Source organism: Corvus hawaiiensis, chromosome 4 (genome assembly GCF_020740725.1).
Source record: "Corvus hawaiiensis isolate bCorHaw1 chromosome 4, bCorHaw1.pri.cur, whole genome shotgun sequence".
In the NCBI taxonomy this organism is placed as follows: Eukaryota; Metazoa; Chordata; class Aves; order Passeriformes; family Corvidae; genus Corvus; species Corvus hawaiiensis.
Window position 1 is genome coordinate 27,568,325 of NC_063216.1, and position 24,903 is coordinate 27,593,227.

The following is a 24,903-nucleotide window of genomic DNA, read 5'->3' on the forward strand; positions in this document are numbered from 1 at the left end:
GAGAGCCTGGGGCTTCAGAGCAGCTCCAGCCAGCTCAGGACAGGGGCTTCACAGCCCCAGTCATGCCCAGGTGCGTGCTGCTGTTCCTCCCTTCAATCGGCCCTGGACCTCATTGCATGGTCTGTGAGTTCAACAGGCTGAACTGGCTGAAGACAAGCTCATTTCTCTCCCTGCTGCATCAGTGTCTTGCTAATTCAGCACCTAGATTCAGTTCCCTACATAGTGAAACGAGCACTACTGGAAAGGCACTCCCACAGGAGCAGCAGATAAGCTTATATGAAACCATCAACTTCAGCCCAAAATTCAAGTTTAAATAAATCAGTTCAGTGTATGGACTAACTGATCTCTTTAGTTCAGTACTGCAGATTCAAGGCATGAAGCCACTGAAGTAGGATAAAGGGACACTGGTCGTGTCTCCTTCATGCCACCGGCATTCTAAAGGGATTTGGTGACCTGAGAAAGTGACGCTGGTCACCAGTGCTTAATTTATTTTTAAACCTCATTGTATTAATAACACTGTTTGTATTTCTGGCTCAACTAATGAAATCTGAACAAAAATTATAAAAATAGAATTGAAATGAAAACAAGACTTCTAATTTATGTAATAAGGTGCTTTCCACTGAGTGGACTCTAGGTCCAGAAGAAGAGTGGCTCAACTCAAAGCATCTAATTCATTTAAAGAAAAAATGAATGCACATGCAAATATACAGTCTTTAAGGCACCATTATCAAAACCTATATTCACATTCTTAACCTACAGTTAACTGTAAACTTAAAAATCCACAGAGTTCTCTAGTTAGCATAGGTTTACTTACATAAATCCAAACACCAACAGATGCAATTTCTCTTGTAACCCACTATACAACTAATTTTTAAAATAAATATGAAGCACTTCTAGGCACTGTAGTCCTATACAAGAACTTGGAGATCTGGGTCTCGCAAGTGGAAATCAGTGAGGGACATAAACTTACAGTATCCTGAAACCATGAGCTCCTCTGCACTAATACGAACTCTTACCATTTAAAAAGCTACCAAAAAAAAAAAAATCCCTATTCAGCCAAGATTTTGCTGTGTGCTTACGTACTCCTGATCTCTGAATGTCATTGAGGGCACATCTTGGAATGCCACACGGTACGCAGCTGGTGAGCAAAGAGCTTGGATTCCCTTCCCCTGCAGTTTTACAAATGCCACAGGGTACTCATTACACAGGCAGACTGCATTAATTCTGAAAATATGTCCACTCGTTCGATTCAGCACAATAGCGGCAAAATACGCATCTAGAGGATGCATCTCCACTAACAAAAGGAGCAGGAATCCTCTCGACTTCCTCTGGAGGTGTTTTATTCACGGTTCAGTGAAGTGCATGGTAAACTGCAACCATGGGCAGAATGCTATTTAAAGGCACTTATACCAGTCAGAGCTAGAAATGTAATGGTAAACAGGATAAATGAAACAAACAGCTAGTTTCCTGGAAGCAAGCAAAAAAACCCAAACACATCAAAGGAAGACTGACATCATTCTATTAAACAAGAATAAAACAAAATTAAATTCAAGGAATGTTTAAAATTTTTATCTTGTTTCTCACACACAGCAAAGCAGTTATAAGTGTGAGGTCTACCAGGGCTGATATATTCCTACTAAACAGACTGAATCTGGGAAGAAATTGAGTTACAAAACAAGAATTCACATTGCTCTGGAGAAGAACCAGCAAAACTCATAAACTGCCTCCTACACTGCTGTGATATAGAAAGTCAACAACTACCGCTTCTGAAAGAACCTGAGGCGAGAGGTGGCTCTGAAGGACACGCCCAGCTCTCTCTTTGGTCACCAAACTTTGTAAGTACACAGAGATCCTGAAGATGCAGCCAGTTTGATAGAGCTTCCCCAGGCTGCCGAAGAAAACTGCCTGGTCATCTCAGGTGGATTCAAAGTGAAGAATGCTACCTGAACGCTTCCTCCAGTCCCTCCTACCGACCAGCACTGGAGCGATCCCAGTAGAGTTCTCCCGCCACAGCTCGGCGGGGACAAAGTGCTGCTCAACCCCATCGTACACTGGGTGGGGGCGAACCCAGGGCAGTTTGGGATTTACCACTGTACCTTCAAAATATTTACAAAACATATACACAAAACACTACAACCCTTAGGAACCCAGGGGAAGGGAAGGGAGCATTGAGAACACAGCACAAGGCAGGCAGCAGGAGCATCTGCTTTCGGATTCCCAAGAGAGAGGAGGAGGAGAAGAAGAGAGAGAGGTTTCATATCATTAGATTAGAATGGAAACCACAGGGCAGGAAAATGCATTCAGATTTTTTTCCTAAGGTGGAGGAAGAACCCAAGAGTGAGTGAGTGGCCTCCAGAAAGATCCATTTCCTTTGCTTCACCATCAGATCACCAAACTGTTGTTTTTCCATTATTATGTGAACACCAGGTGCTTCGTGCAGCTATACCCCACTCAAACACTGGGGCCTCCCATTTTCATGCTAAGCAGGAAGAATGTTGCATTCTTTTTAAAACAGAAATTATTTTGGGTGAGAAGGATGCAAAGATACCATGAAATAACTCTTTGGCTGTTTTCTCATTCTGTTCAGATTCTGGACATCCCTCAATACAGGCTACCAGTTTTGTAACTGCTTTTTGCTGCAAGATGACAAAAAAGCAGTAGAAAACTGCATGGTTAATAAAGACTGGAAGAACATCTCTGCTTTCTTTTTTTTTTTTTTTTTTTTTCAAATATTTATTAGGGTTCAGGGTAAAATTCATCAAGGAACTCTTCAGCAATCATTTTTGTTTTAACTGAAAACCAGAAGCCTTGGGCTTTAGCAACAGCACAAGAAGGTACTTTTCATAGGCATAAATCAAGTCTTCACAGAAAAGCCTTCAATGTCAATGTTGCCGAGAAGGGAAAGGGCAGCTGTGGGCGTTTAATACACAGGGCTGTACGGAAGGGAGAGAGAGAGAGTGAAGTTCATGTGTGGAGAGGAAAACACTGCTCTGGAAAGCACAGGCAGTGGGATATGAAGAACATTTTGCCAGGCCAGTTATTTTTGTTCTTTCTTTTGCAATTATATCTGAACAAGTAGGGATTTGATAGATGCCAGAGGCTGTTCTCAAAATCAAACAAAAATGACTAAAATCAAGAGTAATTCACAGGTAGCTTTGGCTTATAGATATCAAAAGAACAGCAGAGAGCAGAATAAATATTTACAAACTCAGCACAGCTGATTGTTTTGGTAAAGCATATAGATTTTTAGCCATGCAGGGAAGTAAAACTCTAACTAAGCCATGTAGACATTTACTTGTTCAGACTGTCTTGTTAAAAAAAAAAACAAAACAAAAGAAAACCATGGTATTAAGCAGAAACAGAGGATGGGGGGAAAAGGGCTTGAAACTCATTTATTTCATATACAGATCAACGGCTTTCTGGTTTCCAGATAATACAGGACTGAAGAATTTCAGAATGCATCTTGGGCAACATGGGTGGAAATTTGCAGAGGGCTCTGAACATGAATACACCTCAGAATATATGTTGAAACAAAGAGGCCACCATAAAAGCTGTGAACCTCAAATCCAAGCAAAAGGCATAGACTCTAAACCAAAACTGCTTAGCTGAATTGCAACATCAAAACCTTTTGTGTGCATGCACACATGTGCACACACGTGTGTGTGAGGAGGAGGGAAATTTTGTTTTAATTGAAAATGGGAATCTTAGCATTGATTAAATCAAGCAGAGTATAGACATGCACTGTGCAAGCTTCCCCCAGAGAGCTTTGGCAATGCACCTCGCTCCTGACCTGCAAAACTCCCTGCTATTCCAGTGCTGAACCTCCTGGGCAGAGAGAGAATCACATCAATTTGTCATTGTGGTGATACTGGTTACGTGATGAGAACCAATTGCCAATTAGGGCAGAGATCACTGAATCTCTCTGCAGCTGACCTGAGCAACATTTGAAACCTCATCTCCAGAGATATAAATTACCAGTAACCCTCAACAAAACCTCCCTCTTAATATATCTGTAAGAAGAAAATTGGAGGGTGAATGCAAATTCTGTGGGGGAGGTCCACATGGGGCAGGGCAAGTGGAATGAGGATGCTTATATTAAAGCATCAAATATCTCAAACATGAAAGGTCAGTATCTCAGAAGTTGCAAGTAAGTCTGCAAAACAGAGTAAATAAAATCCTTTCACATATGAGATATGACAGTTTTTCTATAGAAGTACTTTAATGCAATGAAAATGGCAGGGAAGGGGGTGAGTTAGCTTTTGTTCTTATGGTCTCCCATCACACAAAGCTGTTTTACCTTATTCTGCCTTCTTCACAGGGCAGCCATTGCCAATGCAACGGGAACGGGTTGGTATGAAGGCTCAATTGACTGACTCCCTGTTTGTTCAAAAGGCTGGGGAACCTGATCCCACATTACAGACAGGAGTGTCTCTGAGCATTTGTACATGCTGCCCAGAAATGACCATGCTCAGAGTCTCGAGTCAGAGGGAACAGGAGACAGTCCCCAGAATAGCTCTTCCCTTCCCCCATCACACTAATTCCTGCTGATATCTACAGAATATGTTCTCTAGGCAATGAACTGCCTTTTACTCTGCAATCAAAACAAGAGAAGCGGGTACAGAAACAGGACTTACCTTCGAGCCACGCTCATTAAAGATTATCTCTACATCAAGGATTTTGCCGAATTGCTGCAGAGAGACAAGGGAAAAGAAAAAAAAATTATTTATTTTTGGCAGTCCATTTTTCCTACCTTTTGCAGGGGCTGGATTAATGCAAGAAGGGAGGTAAGAATATTTCCATTTCTAGCATACAGGCAAAGGCATAAAATCCCAGTGATGTGACCCAATTCTCTTGGGTTAAGACATGCAGGTCCTCTTGCTCACAAACCCCAGGTTTTCTCACAGAAGTCTAAAGGAAGAAAAACAATCTCCAGAAGAGTTTTAGGGATTTGAGAGAGCTCATCTTTCCCCCATTAATCTTAACAATTCTTCCTTCCCTCATTCTACTGTTTCATCTAAGACATGGTTATATGATTTCATCTCAGACATCCAACAACATTTCTCACACGTAATTCAGCATTTCAGCTTCCTCCTGAAGTGGCTATCACAAAGAGAAACTTAAAAGTGATGTTTCTCTGGAAGCGATAGTAACATAAGATTCCCAGCCTCAGGGATTTCAAACTCTAAAGGTTTTTTCCTTCCCTTTAATTTCCAAAACTCCAAGCCTTCAAAAGAATTGATGGCAGATTCAGAAACCATGAAAACGGAAAACTCCTAACAGTTTGTTTTTCAGAAAAAACATCATTCAACTTCAACCTGTGACATACAATAGCTGGTCAACAACCTATGCAAGTTTATCACATGCAATAGAATTCTGACCTCTGCCTCAGCCTGGGGACCCCAAGGAGAGCTCTGCACTGTTACAACGGGTTCCAAAGAGCTCCCAATTTAGCACAGAGCACGAAATGGAAAACAAGATTTACAAGGTAGGACGGAGATTTACCACCTCTGTGGAACCATGTATGGATTACATCTTTCACCTTGCTAGGAACATATTAAAATATTTTACTGAAGCGGCCAGCCTCAAAGCAGCAGCCTAGAGGTAAAAGTATCACCACTTCAACAGAGGCCCACAGTGCTCTGTCCTCCAGAAGTGTCAACGCTCTATTTCCAAACTGGAGGTCTGCTCTCTAGAAAGACAGGCTTAGATGTCATTTTTAGGAGTGTGTATATGGAGTAGTTTTCATTCTAGAGACACGTGCAGTGTCTAGAGACACTCAGACAAATGCTACATCTTTCAGTTTTTCCTATCCCATTACTTAGGAAAGCTTCCGTCAACATAGTTTTGATTTAAGTTTGATAGAAAATGAAGGAAGTAACAACAAGAAAATAAAGGATGGTTTCACAGTCAAAAAAAGATGATGAACACAGGGTCCAGGCACTGGGACACTGTCCCCTTTGCCCAGCATTCTTAAAATAGTATTTGCCTTTTTTTTTAAATGTAACAGTTGCATTCAGAGTCAAATGGGTATAATACTCATTTTGTGGGTACCCTTCTTGAAAGGCTTGTGGCCAGATTTGAAAACCTGGAACATTTACAGCAGGGAGCCGTGACAGCTGAGGGGAGGCTCTGAATATGTAAAGCAACAATGAACAAGTATTCCACAACTGTCTGCAAGCAAACAAAACACTTCCAACAATTTTAGCCATAGTTTCTGTCTGCTTCCCTTGTCCATTCTTAAAAAGGAGATCTTGGTTCACAGATGTTGTTTTTACTATTCTATTGTTTAAGGACAATACTTGATCCTCTATTCATCGAAAGAACAATTGAATTCACAACATCCTACATTACACAAGTTTGAATAATGCTAATGTAAACATGCATCTTTCCTTGAAACCTCAACATCTCAGCAGCTTAGGCTTGATCCATGCTGGATCCTTTTTTGACCGCCAATCACAGCTAAAACACATTTTCTATTTCTATCCCACACTAGGTGTGGGCTTGTCAATAAAGGAGATTAACCGTTGATTGCTTTTTGTTGTCGTTGTTGCATATGGCTTTGGTACTGCCATGAAAGAAATCAGTCATGATTGTCATGATTGCTTTCTTGGTAGACTATCTCAGCATCGTTATGTGACTGGGGCTGAACCAATTTAGCAGCTTGTTGCTGCTGAAGGGCTGTCCCTGCTCCTTTGTCCTTCCTTTGTCTGGTCTCATCAGCCTTCCAAAGCTGGCCTCAGTTTTCATTCTCACCTGTAGATAAACTGATACAGCTCAGCAATCCTGCGAAAACCTAGCCCAAGAAAAGGAATACATACAAAGATTCTGACAATTTACTGATCTGAAGTGGCTTGAAGGGTCAGTGAGCATTACAGCTCGAAGAAGCAAAAGGGAGCGGAAAGCCCAAGAGCAGGATCTGTCCCCTGCCAGATCAGCTCAGCTGCCTAGCCTTGCCACACACACTGAAACAGACAGGCTCTTGACAAATGCAAATGCCAAAATTATTTTCAAAATCTTCAAAGCCATCAAAAATCACCATTTTCCACCTCATTAGAATCATCTTGAAAGAGAACAAACTGTGCAGCTCCTGGTGCACAATTATGCCGTGCCACCCTCCCCTTTGTGCACACCCAGCTGGGCCTGGATCCTCCGGCACTGCTCAGCGCTGCCTGCCAGCCCCGTTGGGCTGAGCTCCCCGCGCAGGGCTTCCACATCCACGGGAAACCCTGTCCTGTGTGTTTAACTTCTCACGGCTGACAAAACGCCAGCAGTGACACTGAATGTGAGAGGTCTGACCTAGCTGTACAAGAGGTGGCACGGCCCTCCCTGCCTACAATGGAGGTACATCATTTCCTAGACGACAAAATTAAGAGCCTGTGGTTGCAGCAAACACAGGCTTGACATCTACTGCAATGGGCTACATCCACCCATGCAAACTGCCCTGATCTCTTTTCTACCCAGGAGTTGTGAGTGTTTGAAGAGACAAGAGGGAAGGACCTCCTTGGGAGAGAAGAGCAGAGACAATGGGGGCTAACTGCTGAATGAAGGTTTGCTGGGGAGGGGTTTCCTGCTCCATGAAATTCCCTGCAAGAAAGCAAGGCTGTGAGATAGAAGAACGTGTGCTGGGCTCTTCAAGGCTCTGGTGCAGCCATTTTCACAGCTCCTACGACAGCTCCTAACACAATCTCTCTTGTCCTTACTGCTGCAATGGTTACAGCAGGTCCCAGCACTGGAAGGCACTTTTTTTTGGTAGCATGCCAGAATTTTCCTGAAGAATGAAAGCAGGAAAAAAAGAACTAGTTCATTTTAACAGTTTATAACTCCTTCAAAGCTGAATCTAATTTAGTGGAACATAAAAAGGCACTTTGTTCTCTGATGGTGCTTCGCCTACCAAATGTCAACAGTCTATTGCAAACAATCGAAGTTTTAAGAGCTCCTTAGTGAAAGGTTACAATTTTTGTACAGGAAATGCTAGGCCATCTAAATACAAGGGTCAACACCAAGTGTCCTCATAATAATTTTTGAAAATCATTTATATACAGCCATGTTTGTATTTTTCAAAAGACATAGGGTCTGGCCAAATAAAACAAGCCCCGTGCTTAAGTCATCCATGAGGACTAACCCTCTAAACTCCAACCTTGAAGACATGAACCATGGTGCTCACAGACTTGATTGGCTCATTCAATGATTACCAAGAACTTCTACTTAGAACTCTGCACAGCCTCTGGAGAAGGCATTGCAGGACTACCCATCTCAAATGCTCCCCAGCATGACTTAGAAAGTTTACCATGTGACCAAGAGGCCAACATTCCCTACCATGTCAGGTTGTGCAAGAAGTCACCTCCGTGAACTGCTCACACACACGCCATGTGATGGGAAGATACACATACACACACACATTATTCCAGTCATGCCATGGCAAAGGAGCTACAGAATCTTGTTTTATCTTAATGATCCCTTCCATGGACTGAACTTGACAAGCTTTCAGCTATTTTTAGTAAAGCAGGTAAATGAGAATCAGCCCCCCTACAATGGTAGCAGGGAGTGCTGGAAGTAACAGTTTTTAAGAGGCATAAAGATATGAACAGACAGGAGTTATGACCAGAAATTAATTTTCTTGCTTGAACATGATCTACCTTATCATAGATGCAAAGGCATTGTGGAAAGAACGGTATATGCATGCTGTGTGTTTCTTTTCACCCAGATGACATGAAGGCAACAGATTTTTCCAGCTGAGGCCATAGCTACATTAAACATAATAAATTTGAGAGATCTGGCACCAGAAAGCTTTTGTCTTCCAAGGCACTGACAGTTTGGTAGGGCCCCTCCTACATGCTCTGTTCCAGCTGGCCGTGACTCCTGTCCCTGTCTAGAGCTTTCAAAATCAGCTCCAAGATGTGCCAGACAAATAACTTAATCCTAAAGATGCAAACAGCATGGAGTACAAGGCAAATTCTCTAGAAATCATGGAACTACGAAAGATAATGAGAGACACCATGTGACAACCTCACATCCCTACAAGAGAACTCCAGATGTCCAAGCAGTTTCACTAGCCCTACAGAATTCACTCAGAGATGAGTCCAGTGAGCTATCTAAACTTCAAAGGTGTCAAACAGTCCATTCTTAAAGATGGTCAACATTCAAAATAGCCAAGAAACCAACCTCCTGTTCAGGAACCCATGAGGTACATGAGCAAGAAGCAGGACAGATCCATGCTACAGAGACAGTCCTTTCCCTAGGCCCCAGCTCCATGGGATATACTTTCAGCTGAGCACAGCTGGCTCCATCATAGTGTGTATTAGTCAGTGCTTAGTTATGGCAGCGTGGGGTCTGCCAGAGCTATGCTGCTATCAGCACATGAACTTCCTCACCCAAAGCTGAGTCACATCTCTTCAAGCAATGGGGACAACCCTGTTCAGCTGAGCTACACCACTATGCTTTGCTGACAGGAAAATGGAAGCATCAAGGATTTATAAACCAAAGCACTACCACAGTTTACCAACTCAACAGATAATGAACAAGCATCAAGCAGCCCTTACTAGGGTTGAGCTGTTGCCCAACAAAACACACATTTTCTAAGAAACCAGACTTTAACATGAAGCCACACAAAGAGCACAGATTTTTAACAGGATTTACAGACCACAGCCATCCCAGAAAAAAACCAAACCAAAACAAAACAAAACATGATGACGAACACAGTTTCTCAGTCATTTGTTATTCTCTAAATCCCAAATAAAAGATTTTCACATGAAACAGTGAGATGGGGATGAACAGTACCGCAGGGTACCACCCGGAGAGATCTTAACACCAGTCTAGCTTCCAGGTCTACACTTCCAGCTCTTTGTTCCTGCTTTGTGCCATTCCCCAGAGGTCTGATTGCAGTGTAACCTGGTACTGATGCTGCAGAAAAGGTACTTGGACCCATGCCCACAAAAGCAGCATACATTCCAAAATCAATTTGAGAGTACTTAGCATGTAGACTGAATCCATATGAAACTGGGTCAATAAAAGACAACTCCATGTAATTTTACCCAGGCCTTTTATCCAATTAAATCCAGCTACAGCACAGCACTGGTTACTAAATGACATTCAGCAGAGTCTTGCTGCAGACGCTCCTAGTAACTCATGAAGATCTAAAAAATCTTAGATAAATGTATGATCCAGTCATCACCACCTTCCAGCAGAGGGTCAGTACCGAAGTTGATAGCAGAGAGCTTTCTGAGAGCAAGACAGACAGTACAAGAGCTGACAGCTGCAGCGGCACAAGCACCCCTCCACGCCATGGCCATGCAGACAAAGCACAATGCTCAAGCAGCACTGAGCACTCAAGTCCTTTTTCAAAGGTGGTTTCAAAAAACACCCAGGTGAAACACACCAATATAATCAGCAGCACATCTTATAACTCTAACCAACACCAGCAGGAACAAAGTCCCGCCCTGTGACAGGGCTTGGGCTCACTCTCACCACAGGAAGAGCCTGGAAACAAGAAAAGCCAGAGAGAGACCATTTTGTGTCAGAACATTTGTTCTCCAATACTGGCACATGGGACTTGTTACATGCAATTGATGGCCAGTAGTACCAGGAGATGAAAAACCTAAAATATACCTTGATATCCAGAAGACAGAATCTCCTCCTTCAGGAGTCCAATCCACTCAGAAAGCAGAGTCCCTTTCAGGAACTGTGCTATTGCTGTACTTTGGGCCCCAGTGCATCAACACCTGCAGGTCAGAGCTTCTTCTTCTATCACATTATTACCTATTTACCTTAACGCTTCAACAAGTACTTCTTCCGTTGCCAATACCTGTGTATTGCTAATTACTTTTGTATTTAAATTTATTTACTGGCAAATAGAGACTTAAAATTCTACCAAATTCTTGCTGACAAAGAGCTGTAATTCGTTACTGCTTTAGCCTCAAACTATAGGCTTATGGAGGTGTTTTGCACTCTTGACACCAGAATGAAGTTCAATGAGAAATTATATCCACCAGGATATTTTAGGAAGTGCAAAGTAACAAAATGTTTCCTCAGAGGCCAAGATCTGAGGGCCTCAAGAGCTTACAAAAGTATCTGAGCTTGCAGAGCTTGGGTCATACAAAGCAGTGGTCTATCACAAACATACATCATAAAGAACCTTGCAGTAGGGATATGAATTATGCTTAGAGAAGGAAAAGGATGACATTACCTGCCTTAATGTCATCCTTCTCCAATGTAAAAAAAAAAAAAAAAAAAAAAAAAAGTGGCTACCATTCTGTCACCTGTAAGAAATTACATTATTAATAACTTCATTAACTGAAATTAATTAAATGTGACATAACAGTCACCTTTATAGAAAACATCTATGGGTTATTACTGCTGTAGCTGATAACACACAAAACAGCCTTTATCAATTGGGCTGATTATGCTCCCCATCAGAAAGAGCTAACAAGATACAAGTAATAGCTACGGATGGAGCAAGTTTTAAAAAAAGTAGCGTCTCCATCTAAAGCCAGAGCCTGCAAAAATTCACAGCCTGTACTGTGCTAACCCACCTTCATCTGCAATCATCATCAACATAGTCCTTGTTTTTATCTCACACTTAAGCAAAGAGCATTTCACCACAGTAAATTCTGAGAAACATCAATTCTGACTCCTTGTACTGTTGCTCTCACAACAGGTAAGAAAGATTTTGTGCAAGGACATCCATATGAACCACCAAAACAAGCCATTTGCTTGTTTTTGTGGAGACAATTCAAGATTCAGCTTGAGAACAGAAGGACCTTCCCTCTTGCAGGCTGTCCAATCCTGCCTCTATCTTTACCACGAGACTCCAAAGTCCATCCAACTCAAAAGGCCAGAAATGACCAGATTATCCCAGCCGATTTTATACCGGGAGGTGAACTGCTTCTTGAAGCATGAGAGGGAAAGGCTGAAGCTACCAACCGGGAGGTGCAAGCACACTATCACAGCAAAAGCTGAAAGGACTAGAAATACGTTGAGGGGAAACATGAACATTTCTTCTGCATACACAGTCCAGAAAGGAAGGGGACAACATACTAGCAGTGTAAGAGAACACCACTACCATCATGTCATTGCACACATTAGCCAAAGAATGTCCCTCAGAAAACGGATAGTAAGATTTTGAAAAAAGAGTTGTTAATTTAACACTGATGGCAACTCTTCTTCTCCCTGGTAAGAAGTTCCATTGTTCAAATAAACCTCAATGACTATAAATTTTTTTCTCATTTCAAAGGTAGTTGCGTTAAATCTCAGCTTCCAACCTGAAAATCTTATGACTGTAAACAAGACCTAAACCCCCTGTCAGTAGGTATCATCCATATATAAGCATTTGTATAGAAATGACTCATCTCCTAACCCCTCTTTTTAATAAGCTGAGTAAATAATGTACCTCATACCTTACCCAGTTAAAAAAATCACTCACCTTCCAAGTCTGAGTTTATTTCTTTTGCTCTTAAACTGACCTCAGAACTGAATAAAATTATGCAGTCACAGTCTTTTCAATTTGGAACATGAGCAAGATCACATCCCTCCTTCAACCTGATAAGGCCCTTTGAATTATTGAAGCAACTATCTTCAACAATCACTAGTACTCTCCCAAATCAGTGTTTTCCAAAGAAAGCTTTCCATCTTAAGAGCACAGACCGGTTCCCACATTCTCAGTATTCTGCAATGAGCCGCATCAAACACGTTTTTGTTGGATTTATCATCAGTCAACCAGGCATTTCTACTCATTCTCTAACAGTAACCTTATCTTTCTCTTTCCTCCTCCTTAAATAGTTTTTAAACTGCAAACCTTACTGGCAAGGTTTTAATAGTACCATCTCCATGGGTTGAAACAGATACTGAACAGGACAGTGATGGAAACATCCCTGGGGAAACTGACACTAAAAACAGTCTTGATCACAGCTGTCTCCCAAGTAACTACTACTTTTTATTATCTATCGTTAAAGAGGTTTTTAATCCCTCTAATGTGTGTTGTGCTTGAGATAAGTATTATTTTTCTTAAAAATGGGTCACTTGGACAAATTCAATTGGTTGAGCAATGTTTCACGATACCAGTACTGCTTTGTACAATCTTGTCAAAATAGACAAGACAGCATTTGTCTACAAAGATGCATATTACAAAGTTCTGCTGAATAGATACTAACATGTTTCTTCAGATTCTAATGGGCTTTTTTAAAATGTTTCAATATTATTTTTATCTTGGATCAACATACAGATAGATAGCTCTTTGGGTCATCCCTTTCAGGTTTTTTCAACAGTGAATCTTGGTGGGCAGTGTTCCACCCTTCTGCAACTCCCCTAGCTTACAAGAATTGGCTAAAAAATTAGCATTAATGAATAATGGAGCTCCTTGCTTTGGCTATTATCTTTGGACATGCCTTATCTAGATCTGCTGTTTTTTAAATACTAGTGAGCACTGTCTCACCCTCCTCTGTTATAAATTATGTAGAAAACCAGATAAGGTAAAATTACCCCCTCTTAAATTCTAAACGCAATCAGTTGGGTGGGGTTTTTTTTCCTTGTTTGATTTTTGTTTGTTTTGCTGTTACTTGTGAGGTTTTCCCCCCAAAATACACAACTACCTCCTGATTTTATACTGTGCCCATACATAGACCTTTTATGTTTGCATGTAAAAAAATGGATGGGTTCTCTGAACTTAGGTCACCAGTATCTCCATGACTCGCACATTTCCTTTTCCACCTGCTTCTTTGCTTAAGTTTGCACCTATATTCACTGCTATATACTTCTTCCTCCTCGCCTAAGGTGTGGAATGCTTTGAATTTTATTACCCCAGTTTCAGCAACTGTGGAATCATGCCTTTTTGGCCATCAGTATGATGCTGCTGCTGAATACTTTATGGCTTCCATTAATACTTCCCTTTTAAAGATACCTTTCTGGGCAGTTATCCTGACAATTGTTTAAACTCCAAGAAACAGACTCTTCTAAAGCTCCTTACAGTACTGCCTGATGCCATATTCTGTTTGCACAAAGCAAATATGGACAAATAACAATCACTGGTACCTAGGCAACGGTGGGATTTCAGGTCAGCTATTAACTCTTCTTTATCTGCAAGAACAAGGTCAACTATTGATTTATTCCACAGTGGGTGCAGAACTGTGTGCATTAAAAAATCACCTACTCCTTCTAGAAGCTTTCTGGAAGTCTTTTCATCGGCCTCATGAAATGTCAAGTAAATATTACCTGTTTTAAGCAAGCCATATTACTTGCCTCTCTGTAAGATGCATATACATAAGGAAATGTTTGGTTCATTCCTGAGGATATCTCAAGGACCTTTTAGAAACACATTATAGCTGAGAGATGGTTGGAACCCAAATAATTTGAATTTGCTAAGAAATCCTTATGTTTGCAGCTCTGCCAAATGGTGCAGGTTTAGAAAGTATTATGTAATATGCATTTAATCACACGTGGGACAACATGTCTCTAGTCCACCTCTACTCAAGTCTGGACAAAAGCATTAGGTATTTTCTGTGCCCCAGGACTGGGCTGACCTCTCGCATGCTGTTCCATCCTTGAGGGGACTTCTTTACTCCCTCCCTACCATCACATTTATTTCTTCCTCCACGGCTTTACTGTCTACCCAATTCCTCTCTTTGTACAGTAGCTTGGGAAAATCACTCCAGGCAAGGATTTTGAGTCTCTCAGATATGACGTTGAGGAGATGTGACCTGACACACGGAAGGGAGAGGGAGAAGATGGGGGTTACAGGCTAGTCACAGCTGAAGACTCAGACAACCATGAGCCCCCTTTAGGAGAAAGGGTAGGTTTCAGTGAGTCACCCAAAGGAAAGCATCCGGATCCTGAAAAAGAAATAGGAGCAAGTAGGATTCAGAGAGCATGCTCTCCTGCTCGAGGCTATGAGCATGCTGAGAGAAGCAGCACTGAAAGAAGAAGGAAGACGTGCAAGAATCATTCATTATTTCCTTGTCAAAATAGCAAGCTCTCTATTACAGAAAAGTGGCACATGGGGTGTTTTGTGTCCCAGAAGATGAATACTCTTCTGGCAGGCATGGCTCTCAGTACCACAGGGCCCGGTGAACTACCAAAAGGTTTTACAAGGAATATACCATTTACCCAGTTAAAATCACATCACTGTGCTGGAACTTGAGATGATGTTTAGAGAAAAAATAAACACCAGACGAACACCAGAAACCAATTCATATAGCATTATTCCCCATCCCTCCTATGCACGAAAAGAGCACCATTTAGGCCAAAAAAAGGACAGGAAATCTTAAGGCAAGTAATTAGGCTGCATTTTTTACAAGTCACTTCTTAGTTCATTTAAATTGCCTGGGTGTCCCAATCTGCTAAGCATAGGCAAGAGTCACCAGGACAGGAATGTCCTTGTCATTTCCATCTCATCCATGTCTCCCACACCAGGAGCACATGGCAGAAAAGCATCAAGGCAAACGAGTGTGGAAAGGACTAGTTCCACCAGCACCAGTCCCAGGAGAAAGGACAGCAATGGGGAACAATTTATGTAAGTGATGCAGCTCCCAGGAGAGGAGAGCAGCCATAGCACAGAGCAGGACATGATAAATACAGATTGTAGCAGGTGGTCCAAGAACTGGCTGTGATTTCAGCAACCACTTGTCCAAACCGGACGGAACTGCCTACTGCACAGCCCTGCAACAGCAAAAAGCAAGCTAAAAAAACCACAAAAGCAGAGCAGAAGATTCAGCAATCACAGATTGCCAGATGAGTTTAATTCTGAAAACATTCCCACAGACATCAAGAGTATAACAATAATCTAAGGTATGAACAACACGGAAGCAAACCCAGGTCTCTTGCAACAGAATCACAGATCCATAGTTTTGGCTGGGAATTAACTCCAGAGGTCATTTAGTGCATCCCCTGCTCACAGCAGGTCTAATGAGATCTTTTTGGCTAGGCTGTGTCCAGTCAAGTCAGATACCTTCAAGGATGGAGGTTCCACAACCCATCTGGGCAATGTGTTCCACTATTTAAGCATCCTCACAATAAAACCAAAATTTTCCTGGTATCTGATTGATAAATCAGAAAGGTCCTGCATAGAGACCTAGACAAATTAGAGGGCTGGACAATGACCAACCCTATGAAGTTTAACAAAAACAAGCGCCAGATTCTGCACCTGGGACAGGGCAACCCTGGATGTATGGACGGATTGGAGAATGAGGTGCTGGAGAGCAGTGCTGCAGAGAGAGACCTGGGGGTCCTGGTTGATAGAAAGTTGAGAATGATGGAAGGCCTGAAATTCACTCTTGTTGAGTATATTAACATTTCCCTCAGCCTGTGTCTCCAGCCCTTCTCCAGACCTATTCAGGTCCTTCTGAATAGCAGCCTTGCCTTTCTGCGTTTTGACCACTGTTTTGTTCCTTTTGTACTGTCCAAGCTACAGACAGATAAGCCCAGCTCTTCTCTCATTTACAGCATTGACGTCCATGAATTAGACACATTTACAATACTGCAACACTACTCTGCATGCGAGAGTGTGTCTTTGCGCATGCATACACACCCACACAGATGGCTCAGGAGATGCAACAACTGAAACAGGAATTTGAAGAAGCAGCTGGCTGTAAGTGAGGACCAAGGTATACACTCCAAGCCTAAGCTGACAAGAGCTTTGGGCTTTCCTGACTTGGATTCTTTGGACTGCACCTTAAAAAGGCAGCAGCCGTTAACTTCATAAATAAGAAATATTTCTGAAGACTTTAAAACATGCCATCAACCAAGGATCATATCATAATTATACCGACAAGTCAAATATTCCTGATGATGATAATGATATGATGACAACATATAGATAACTTCACCTGAAGGTTAGGTCATGACGCATCTAGCTTTTTATCTGTGTTCACATGGAATGAGTCACCACATGTACTCATATAAACAAACTCTTCCTCAAAGAGCTTATAAATCAAGAATCATGAATAGCATCCAAGGATTAGGGAAGACAAACTATCTGCTCAAAAGAAACAGAAGGTGTATCATACACTATGTAGAATACCATCTGACTTGCACTAGCTTTTCCACATGCAATTGCTGGTTGGCAAATTGCAGCCATTCTTCATCACAGAAATGGATCACGAGGAAAGAAGTACTTCAACCTGTTTCTATGCAACTGAAAAACAGTGCTTTGCAAGGGATATATTAAGTCAGTGTTTAATCCTGGCCTTTACTCAGAAATAAGGTGAAGTTTCATTTTGGTTTGCTTTTTTCCCCAAACCAACTGTTAGATTATACTGAACACTGTTGCTCAGAGAAGTTGTGGGTTGCCCCAAACAGTTGTGCATGCCCCATCTGTGGAGGTGTTCACGGCCAGGCTGAATGGAGCTCTAAGAACACCTAGTGAAAGGTGTATCAGCCCATGGCAGAGGTGTTCGAACTGGATGATTTTTAAGGTCCCTTCAAACCCAAACCATTTTATTATTCTATGAATATCTCAATAGGAAGAACACTGTTATCGTTCTCATGTGCTCACCAGCTGAGTTAAATGCTACCAATTGTCCTAATCCTGCAAATATATTACAGTGTGCTGACTAAACTGAGGGGGAAGTGCTTTTCATTCACACAAATACACAAGCACCAGGTGTCCCACCTGTGGAGAAGGAGAATCTGCCATGCCTGAAAAGGTGCTCGTAACTTACCCCAAACATCTGCCGCAGGTCGGGATCTCGAAAGCGGAAGGGAATGTTAGACACATGAAGTCGTTTTGGAGTGGATTTGCTCTCAGTATTCTCACTGCTCTGTGTCTGTGATTGCTGTCCATCTGTCTGTGCCCCTCCTTCTGTCTGCTGAAATCAGAAAAGACAAAAGTGTGCACATGAGTAGAAATCACACAAATTCCTTTCACATGCCTTGTCTACCCCTTCTTAGGCATTAGCACTGCACTTGCAATTGAGCTATCTAGCACTTGACAATTATTTTGATAAAGCCAGTAGCACTTAACAATTGATTTGTTGTTCTTCCCCTCCCTTTCCATGAGTAAACAGTAATGAGATCTCAGCCTCCCTCCCCTCCTATCACCTTTCAGCTTAGTAGATTTGTCTTTGGTTTTCTTAAATTGCTTCTCCCTTTTAGGCCGTTCTTCCTCACTTCAGCTGCCACCATATGAAAGCTCTAATGAAGAGGCGGATCTTTCATATCCTGGAGCTGGGAGGTAGTACCGCCACTCTAATCTCATGTGGCAGGATGTTCATGCAATCATCAAAATCCCACAGCTGAAGTGGCAGCTCTTCACTGGGCCAATACCAGAAGTGCATCCCCAGGCAAAACGGCATCTGCTCTGTCAAGCTCCCTTCAGAGAAACATTACCCCAAAAGAAGATCTATAATTAAATGGTAAAATCCATATAGGAACAGCTTACGGATGTCTCTGATTAACTTTTTGCATACATTTAAGTGAGCCCAGGAACAGGAAACAGTCATCACCACTGCAAGATTTATAAAAACTCCAAGTGCTGCTTTTTGCTACCAATTCCACAACTAAGAAACGGAATTTGTTTCACTGTTCCCAAGAGCTGACTGGGATGGCAAAGAAAGGTCAAGGGGTACACCATGGGTATTTGTTCACAGAAAAGCATAAGAAGCAGGCAGAGGAATAAGGGAGATCTGTGTGCCAGAAGAGAGACCGAATGCCTGCTCAGAGATTACTGGCAGGAGAAAAGTAAGGAATAGAACCTCACCCGCTTGTGTGGGCTTAGAGTGAAAAGCGCTAAAATCTGAGCACAGGACTAAATACAAAGGCAAGGCCCCTTTGCAAAATGGCTTGATGAGAAAATGGCATTTTGTGAAATTTAGTCAGAAAAATGACCTCAGAACCTCAGAGCCACAGAACAAAGCAGACTACAATTTGGTCGGTTTTATTGCTCTTGTCCCTTTCCAAGTGCATTCACTGACAGGCCAAGGTATTCAAAGAGCACCCACCCACTCACTCTGTCTCCTGCTGCTTGCCTCAGACTCCTAGGAGGCAAGCTTTGACTACCTGTGTGATGCACTTTTAAGTGTCATTTCAGCTCTTTAGATGCCAACCTGATTCCCTCCTTAACCCATCAAGTAAAAAGAAGTCCTACAATAAGGCAAGGACTGTAATTGCCAGTGTCAGTCTTTTTAAGGCACTTTCAAGAAAACATGAGGGCCTTAAAGATATAAGAGTAGGGGTGAGGTTTTTTTGCTGGTTTGGGTCCTTTTTTCCTCATTTTAAATATGCAATTTGTGTTCCAAAGATGAAAGAAATCTGAGGGGACTTGCCCACACCAATTCCCCAACGACTGACTGGACTTGCTAGACTGCTCTGCACATCATTCCACATACAACACTTCACAAATATTTGGAAACATCTCTTCACAGATAAACTAAATTGGCAACACTATCTTCTGCCCAGAAATACCACTTACAGATATGACCTTGAATTTGCACACTGGTTACAAAGCAAGTGTATATACAAAGACAAGAGTGAGCAAACAGTAAGCACTGGGGTCTTGCCATGCTGAGCAGAGAAGTGGCAGCTTTCCATTTCATTTCAGTAGAGCTGTGCATGCAGCACAAACCATGTTTGATCTGGTTAATATAGATTAAGCTATGAGAGGAACAGTGACAATACTGCCCTGTCGAGTATGTCTACTTCCCATAGCTGTGGAATTCTCAGGAGAAGCCTAGTAGAATGAAACATTTTTATTTTCTAAGACTCATCCACCCTCCCAAAAATAAAACTTTTGAGAACAACTTCAGAAACTTCCTTTTGATCTTATCCAAAAGCTGTCCCCCACATGTTCCCCCTCTTCTCCTTCCCTCACCTCTACGACAAAAAGGCTCTCCAAACTTACAGAGAGTACACCCTAGGGGAAGAATCAATGCAGCTGGCTTGCAATTAAATCACACCATGCTACTTAGCGGTTTTATTTTTATGACTCCATCAGTCCTCTGCTCCTCAGGGCAAATCTGTCCAAGAAGGACAAAACACAGGAGTAGCTTATCTATCACTATAGATACAACACCTGCAAGTGAGTACTCCAAAGTAACTCCCAAAAATCACCAATACTCCTGCTAAAAGGGACAGCTACATTAAAATATAGGTTGCACAGGACTGGATCTTCTGTTTCCCCAGTGGAGGAAGCCAGGATGTTGTTTGCACTCCTCTCCCATCCACTTGCTCACAGGCAGAGGGCAGAACTCCTTTCTTACCAAGGGCGCAATGTATCATGTGCAGTGGCCTGCTCAAAAGCACTCACAGCTGTTCCTGCATATGGCAGAGAGCTGGAGCCACACAAGAGTCATTCTGCAGCACGTGAGATGTGTACAGTAAGACAAATGCTTCAAAGAGAAGAAATGATAGAATGAAAAAGGGATCTTGGTCCACTCTTACCTTTCTAACGACACTGAGAGACTCCAAATGCTTTTCATGCTTTCACACAGCCCGTTTTTTCAGTAGTAGTTTAACATTAAATACCTTCTTCTGCACGCTGTAGCTCCCTCATCTCTATCATCCATGGCCCTAAGGTAAGATTTGAACTTTCCACCACTGTAACATTAGCTCAATACATTTGTCCACTGCCACACATTTAGCTACAACATAAATGAAAAAACCAGTCTCTTCAGATCTTGGGGTTTTTTTTTTCCCTTTCATAGTTATTCCTTGGCTTAATTCATTAGGAAGGAGATGAAAAGAAGGGCCTGAAGCCTGTTCTCAGGCAGAACATAACAGAGACTGGCAGCAGTGCTACCCTGGCCAAGTCAGATGATGAAAGCCTTCATTTCACCAAGTGCCCACTCCCCACCTGGACTCCTTCACCACAAGGCGTTCAAGCTTGTTCTGGCCTTGTGTCAGCACTTCCCAGTGAAGAAAGAGACTTCTCCCTTAACTACACAATCAGCTCAGAAGGGCACTAATACACATTCCCTATGTCTCAATGCCTGTCATCAGGCAACACAGACATGCTGCAGCAAAGGTCTCACATTTAGGAACAGTACTGCACTCACTGCACCTCCTCAGCACAGCCTGTGTAATATACACTGATGCAGGTGATAATGCCATTCATGCCTGCACACACGAGCTTAGAGCTCTGCTCAAGGTCACTGAGAAACACATCAGAACTCAGGACAGCAAAGCATGTGCTTCACTTTTAACTCCTTGCTGCCTGTGCCCACAGGTGAGCTCCTCTCTAACACCTGCCAGCAGCAGGAAAACCCTAAGCAAGAAGAGGCAGCTGCAAAGAGAAGCACAGATTATACTCGTGTACATACACACATGTAAAAGGGGAGGATGCCTGGCAACGCAAGGATGTTCCGACAGGTTTGGGGGCAGCTCTACAACCACCTTCCCACCTCTTAACACGTCTCCTCTATCCTAATGCAGGTGATGAACAATCTGTTGCTGAAGATTTCCCCTCAGCAGCAGGGAGGCAGAGGATCCAGCACCACCTCAGCTCCAAGCAGCAGATCTCCATCTGAATGGCTAGACAGAGGGATGTCTCCACAGTGAGCCAGACAAGCACTGGTACAACGGACCAGCACAGAGATTATTAATACCCAGCACATTCTGTTTCCATCTCCCACTTGCTTCTAGGACTGGAACCACTTCAGATCGAAGTTACAGACAAACAAAAAACAACCCCCCATTCTCTCCCCCCCAGGAAGCAAGTGGTCCAAAATGTTGTGAATCATAATGAAGAGGTTAAGAGCCATAAATCACTGCAAAGAAAATATTTACAAAACACAAACTGTAACTAATAACTATATTTAAAAGGGGATTTGGGTGGCTTATAAAATCTAGCAGACAGACTGTGCTCACTCCACTGCTCCTAGATCAGTCTCGAATCCAAAAAAAGCCAAAACCAAACACCCAAGTTTGTTTGGATCAAGAGCTTGAAGAACTGTGGCGACAAGGACCAAAGGCTATGACTGGGAGAAGGCAATCTTCCCACCATAAAGCAGAGTACAGACAATGTGGAAAAATCTCTGCAACTTCTAGTGAAGAATCTGTGTCAAAACAACCAGTCACCCACCAATGAACAGATACCCACTGAGCAGGTTTGGTGGAAAAACAAGTGAAGAATTAGGCCCTAGACACAAAATCCACCTTGTGCCTCACCATACGCTGCTAAAGTAGGACTGAGGTCCTACACATCCCAGAGCAAATGGCATGGGAACTTCAGCTGCTTCAACACTTGTTCAGCAGACACAAGACCTTAGGGCTAATTATCACCTTTCAACAGCAGTAAATGTAATTTTACAACTATATCCATGTACTTGGTTTTTCAGAGATGCCAGCAGTGTTATATTAAAAAAAAAAAAAAAAAATTGGGGGCTTCTTACAGGCACAATTAACTATTATCCAAAATATTCTGTATGCTAAAAAAACAGACGGAAAAATTCTAAGGACATACCAAATCACTTCTACGAGGCTTTTCACTATTTTCCACACAGTCAGGTGAATTTAGTGTATATTTTTTCTGATATATATTTTTTGTTAGTTACCTATTTTCAGAAGCTTAAGTCATTTTATTCAATTTCTTCATTAAAGACATACCTCACAGAACACAAACCTAACATAGGAAAGCACATAAGAAGCATTGTTACCTATCCTGCACAACTCCTCTGACGTGTCCAGTTACATGTTCAATCCAAAGATGGATATTTCTAACAGGATTCTTTAGTGCTTTTTTCTTTTTCTTTTCCCTTTCAATGAAGTGGTGAAATGGAGCCCCTTGAAAGGTCTGCTCTGCTGGTCACATTGTCAGACCTTTCCAGCCCATTCTTCACAAAACAGGGATGCCCTGACAAGGTGAAGGAGACAGCAAGATCTCCCAAGCTCGTAGTCACTCCCAGACTGCTCCATTGACAGTGGCAGAAGAACAGCCACACAGTGACAGATTTAAGATCCATCCAGCCCATTATCTTCTTTCTAACAGCAGCCAAATCTGTGGCATCTGTTGGAAGGATGTAAGAACAAGGCAAATGCTCAGTGACTTTTCTCCAGCAAACTAAGATAGCTGATGTCTCAACTTGCAAAGGATCCTGTGGACAAGAGCTGCAACGCTAATTTCTTCATTATATGGGAAAAATTAGTAGTAAACCCTGCTTTTTTTCCATACATGGCACCCAATTATTTCCCATGTGCATCCTAGTAAGTGAAAATGGGAAAGCTCCATATTTTAGTTGCCTTACCATTCAATATTCTATGTACTTGTCATATGCCTTCATTCGTGACAGCTCTTTCCCTAAGTGAAGATTTCATTTCTTCTCATAAAGAACCTGCTACATCCCTTTCATCATCACTTTTATCCTTCCCTGTACTTCTGCTAGATCTGCTATAACCTTCGAGAGATACACAGAAGTACCACAGCTATATATGCTAACGTAATGATGTTTGCTGATTTATTTCCCATTTCTCATTTTTAAATCTGCCTCACTAGACACAAGTCTGCAAGTGCTGACAATCTGCCTCATAATCAAAGCAAACTCCTGATGTTAAATGTCAGGGTTTGCAACCTCAAGACAGCAATTTCTAAGCTGAGGTGGCCAAACAATCAGCAGCAAACTACTTATTTGAAGCTAGTTCTTCCTCATGTCTACCTGCTCAGCAGTATCAGAAAATAACTGAGGATATTCATTAAACATATTCTTCACCTGAAATACCTCACATGAGCAATTGCTTTAATTACTAAAGGGATGAAAAGTAATTAGAGGAAAATTCTGCAAATTCAGTTCTGGGCAAGAAATACCCAAGGGGAAGTCATCATTTTAACACCATCCATGTGTTGCAAAAGTCAGTTGAGGAATCCTTGGTGCTGTTGGCTCTCTTCTTTCTAAGCCCTTGCTAGATGTACAGGGCACAGCCAGATGACCAAGCACCTTCCCTGTCTTGCTTCTGAACATGACACATATGGGCCCTCCACCACAAACGTGCCTCCTTTGAGAATTTGAAAGTCAATATCCCTTTGTGGTACAGCAGATGAGTTAAATGCGTTTCAGTACAGCACATCAAGAAGCCAAGACACGATGCTCTGTAATTAAATAATGCTTTATACTGGTTCATGACAACGTAACACCAAGGCGGCAGCACCTGCCATTTTCATGCGAAGTAATTTACATAAACTTATTCCTCTACTTCTATACCTCCAGCTGCATTCCGTAATTTATACAGACATACAAATTCTTCCCTCTGACATTAACAAGAGAAACAAGTTGAATAATCAGCTTGCAGTATTAAGTGCATTGCATTTACTATCAAGCAAGCCTTTTTAGTTCAGCAGATGATTAATCTTCCCTCTGCAGGTAGAGTACCAGGAGATGCAGAGAGCTGACAATTGCTCTCGGCTTCTGGCCATGCTCTCCACACGCTTACCTTGCAACAACAGCATTTGCTGGATCCCTCCAAGAGCTCTCTAATTCATTAACCCAGCAAAAGAATTGGACAGCTTTCTGCCAGGTCAGTGAATTAAAGTGGCTCACGTAAGGAATGCCAGAGACAGTAAAATAGGAGTGGGAGTTTGTGCTTGGAGCCAGATCTCTCCTTTCTGACAGCAGTGAATCTCTTAGATCAGCTCAGCTGCCAGAGGTACTGCAGCCTAATTAGCATCTCCCCTTGCAGCTAACTGTGCTGGGTGTTTCTATTAGGGATAAGAGCACTAAGGTAAACCAAGAAGGGGGAAGGGGGAAGAAACTAGGCAACCCAGCACCATAAGTGAAATGCTGAGTGTCAACTGTTTAAGAGAAGGGCTGCAACAGGCAGACCAAGTAGGCCAAATATGGTCCTGTACCTCAGCCTGTTTTTAATCCAGGTCTTTCAGCTGTGCTTTGGGACAGTATCAAGATAAAGGACAGATGCTTGGACATGCAGACAGAGAGGTCTTCTTGCCACATGCCAGGCAAGAAACAAAGCCCCACAGATGAGACTTGATCCTAA

The 24,903-nt window shown here is 42.2% G+C and overlaps 1 protein-coding gene across 18 annotated transcripts in view; it reads right to left on the reverse strand.

The window, feature by feature from the left end:
- Positions 1-24,903, reverse strand: part of RBFOX2 (RNA binding fox-1 homolog 2) — a 166,768-nt gene that overhangs the window by 26,708 nt on the left and 115,157 nt on the right. For all 18 annotated transcript variants that reach the window (XR_007203118.1, XR_007203120.1, XR_007203119.1 and 15 more), the window contains 2 exons: positions 17,646-17,792; positions 4,635-4,688 (listed from right to left, as the gene is read on the reverse strand). Coding sequence is in view for 15 of the 18 variants with exons in the window: in XM_048301036.1 (XP_048156993.1) it covers positions 4,635-4,688; positions 17,646-17,792 (201 nt within the window). In the remaining 3 variants the exon portion in view is untranslated. The remainder of the gene's footprint in view (positions 1-4,634; positions 4,689-17,645; positions 17,793-24,903) is intronic.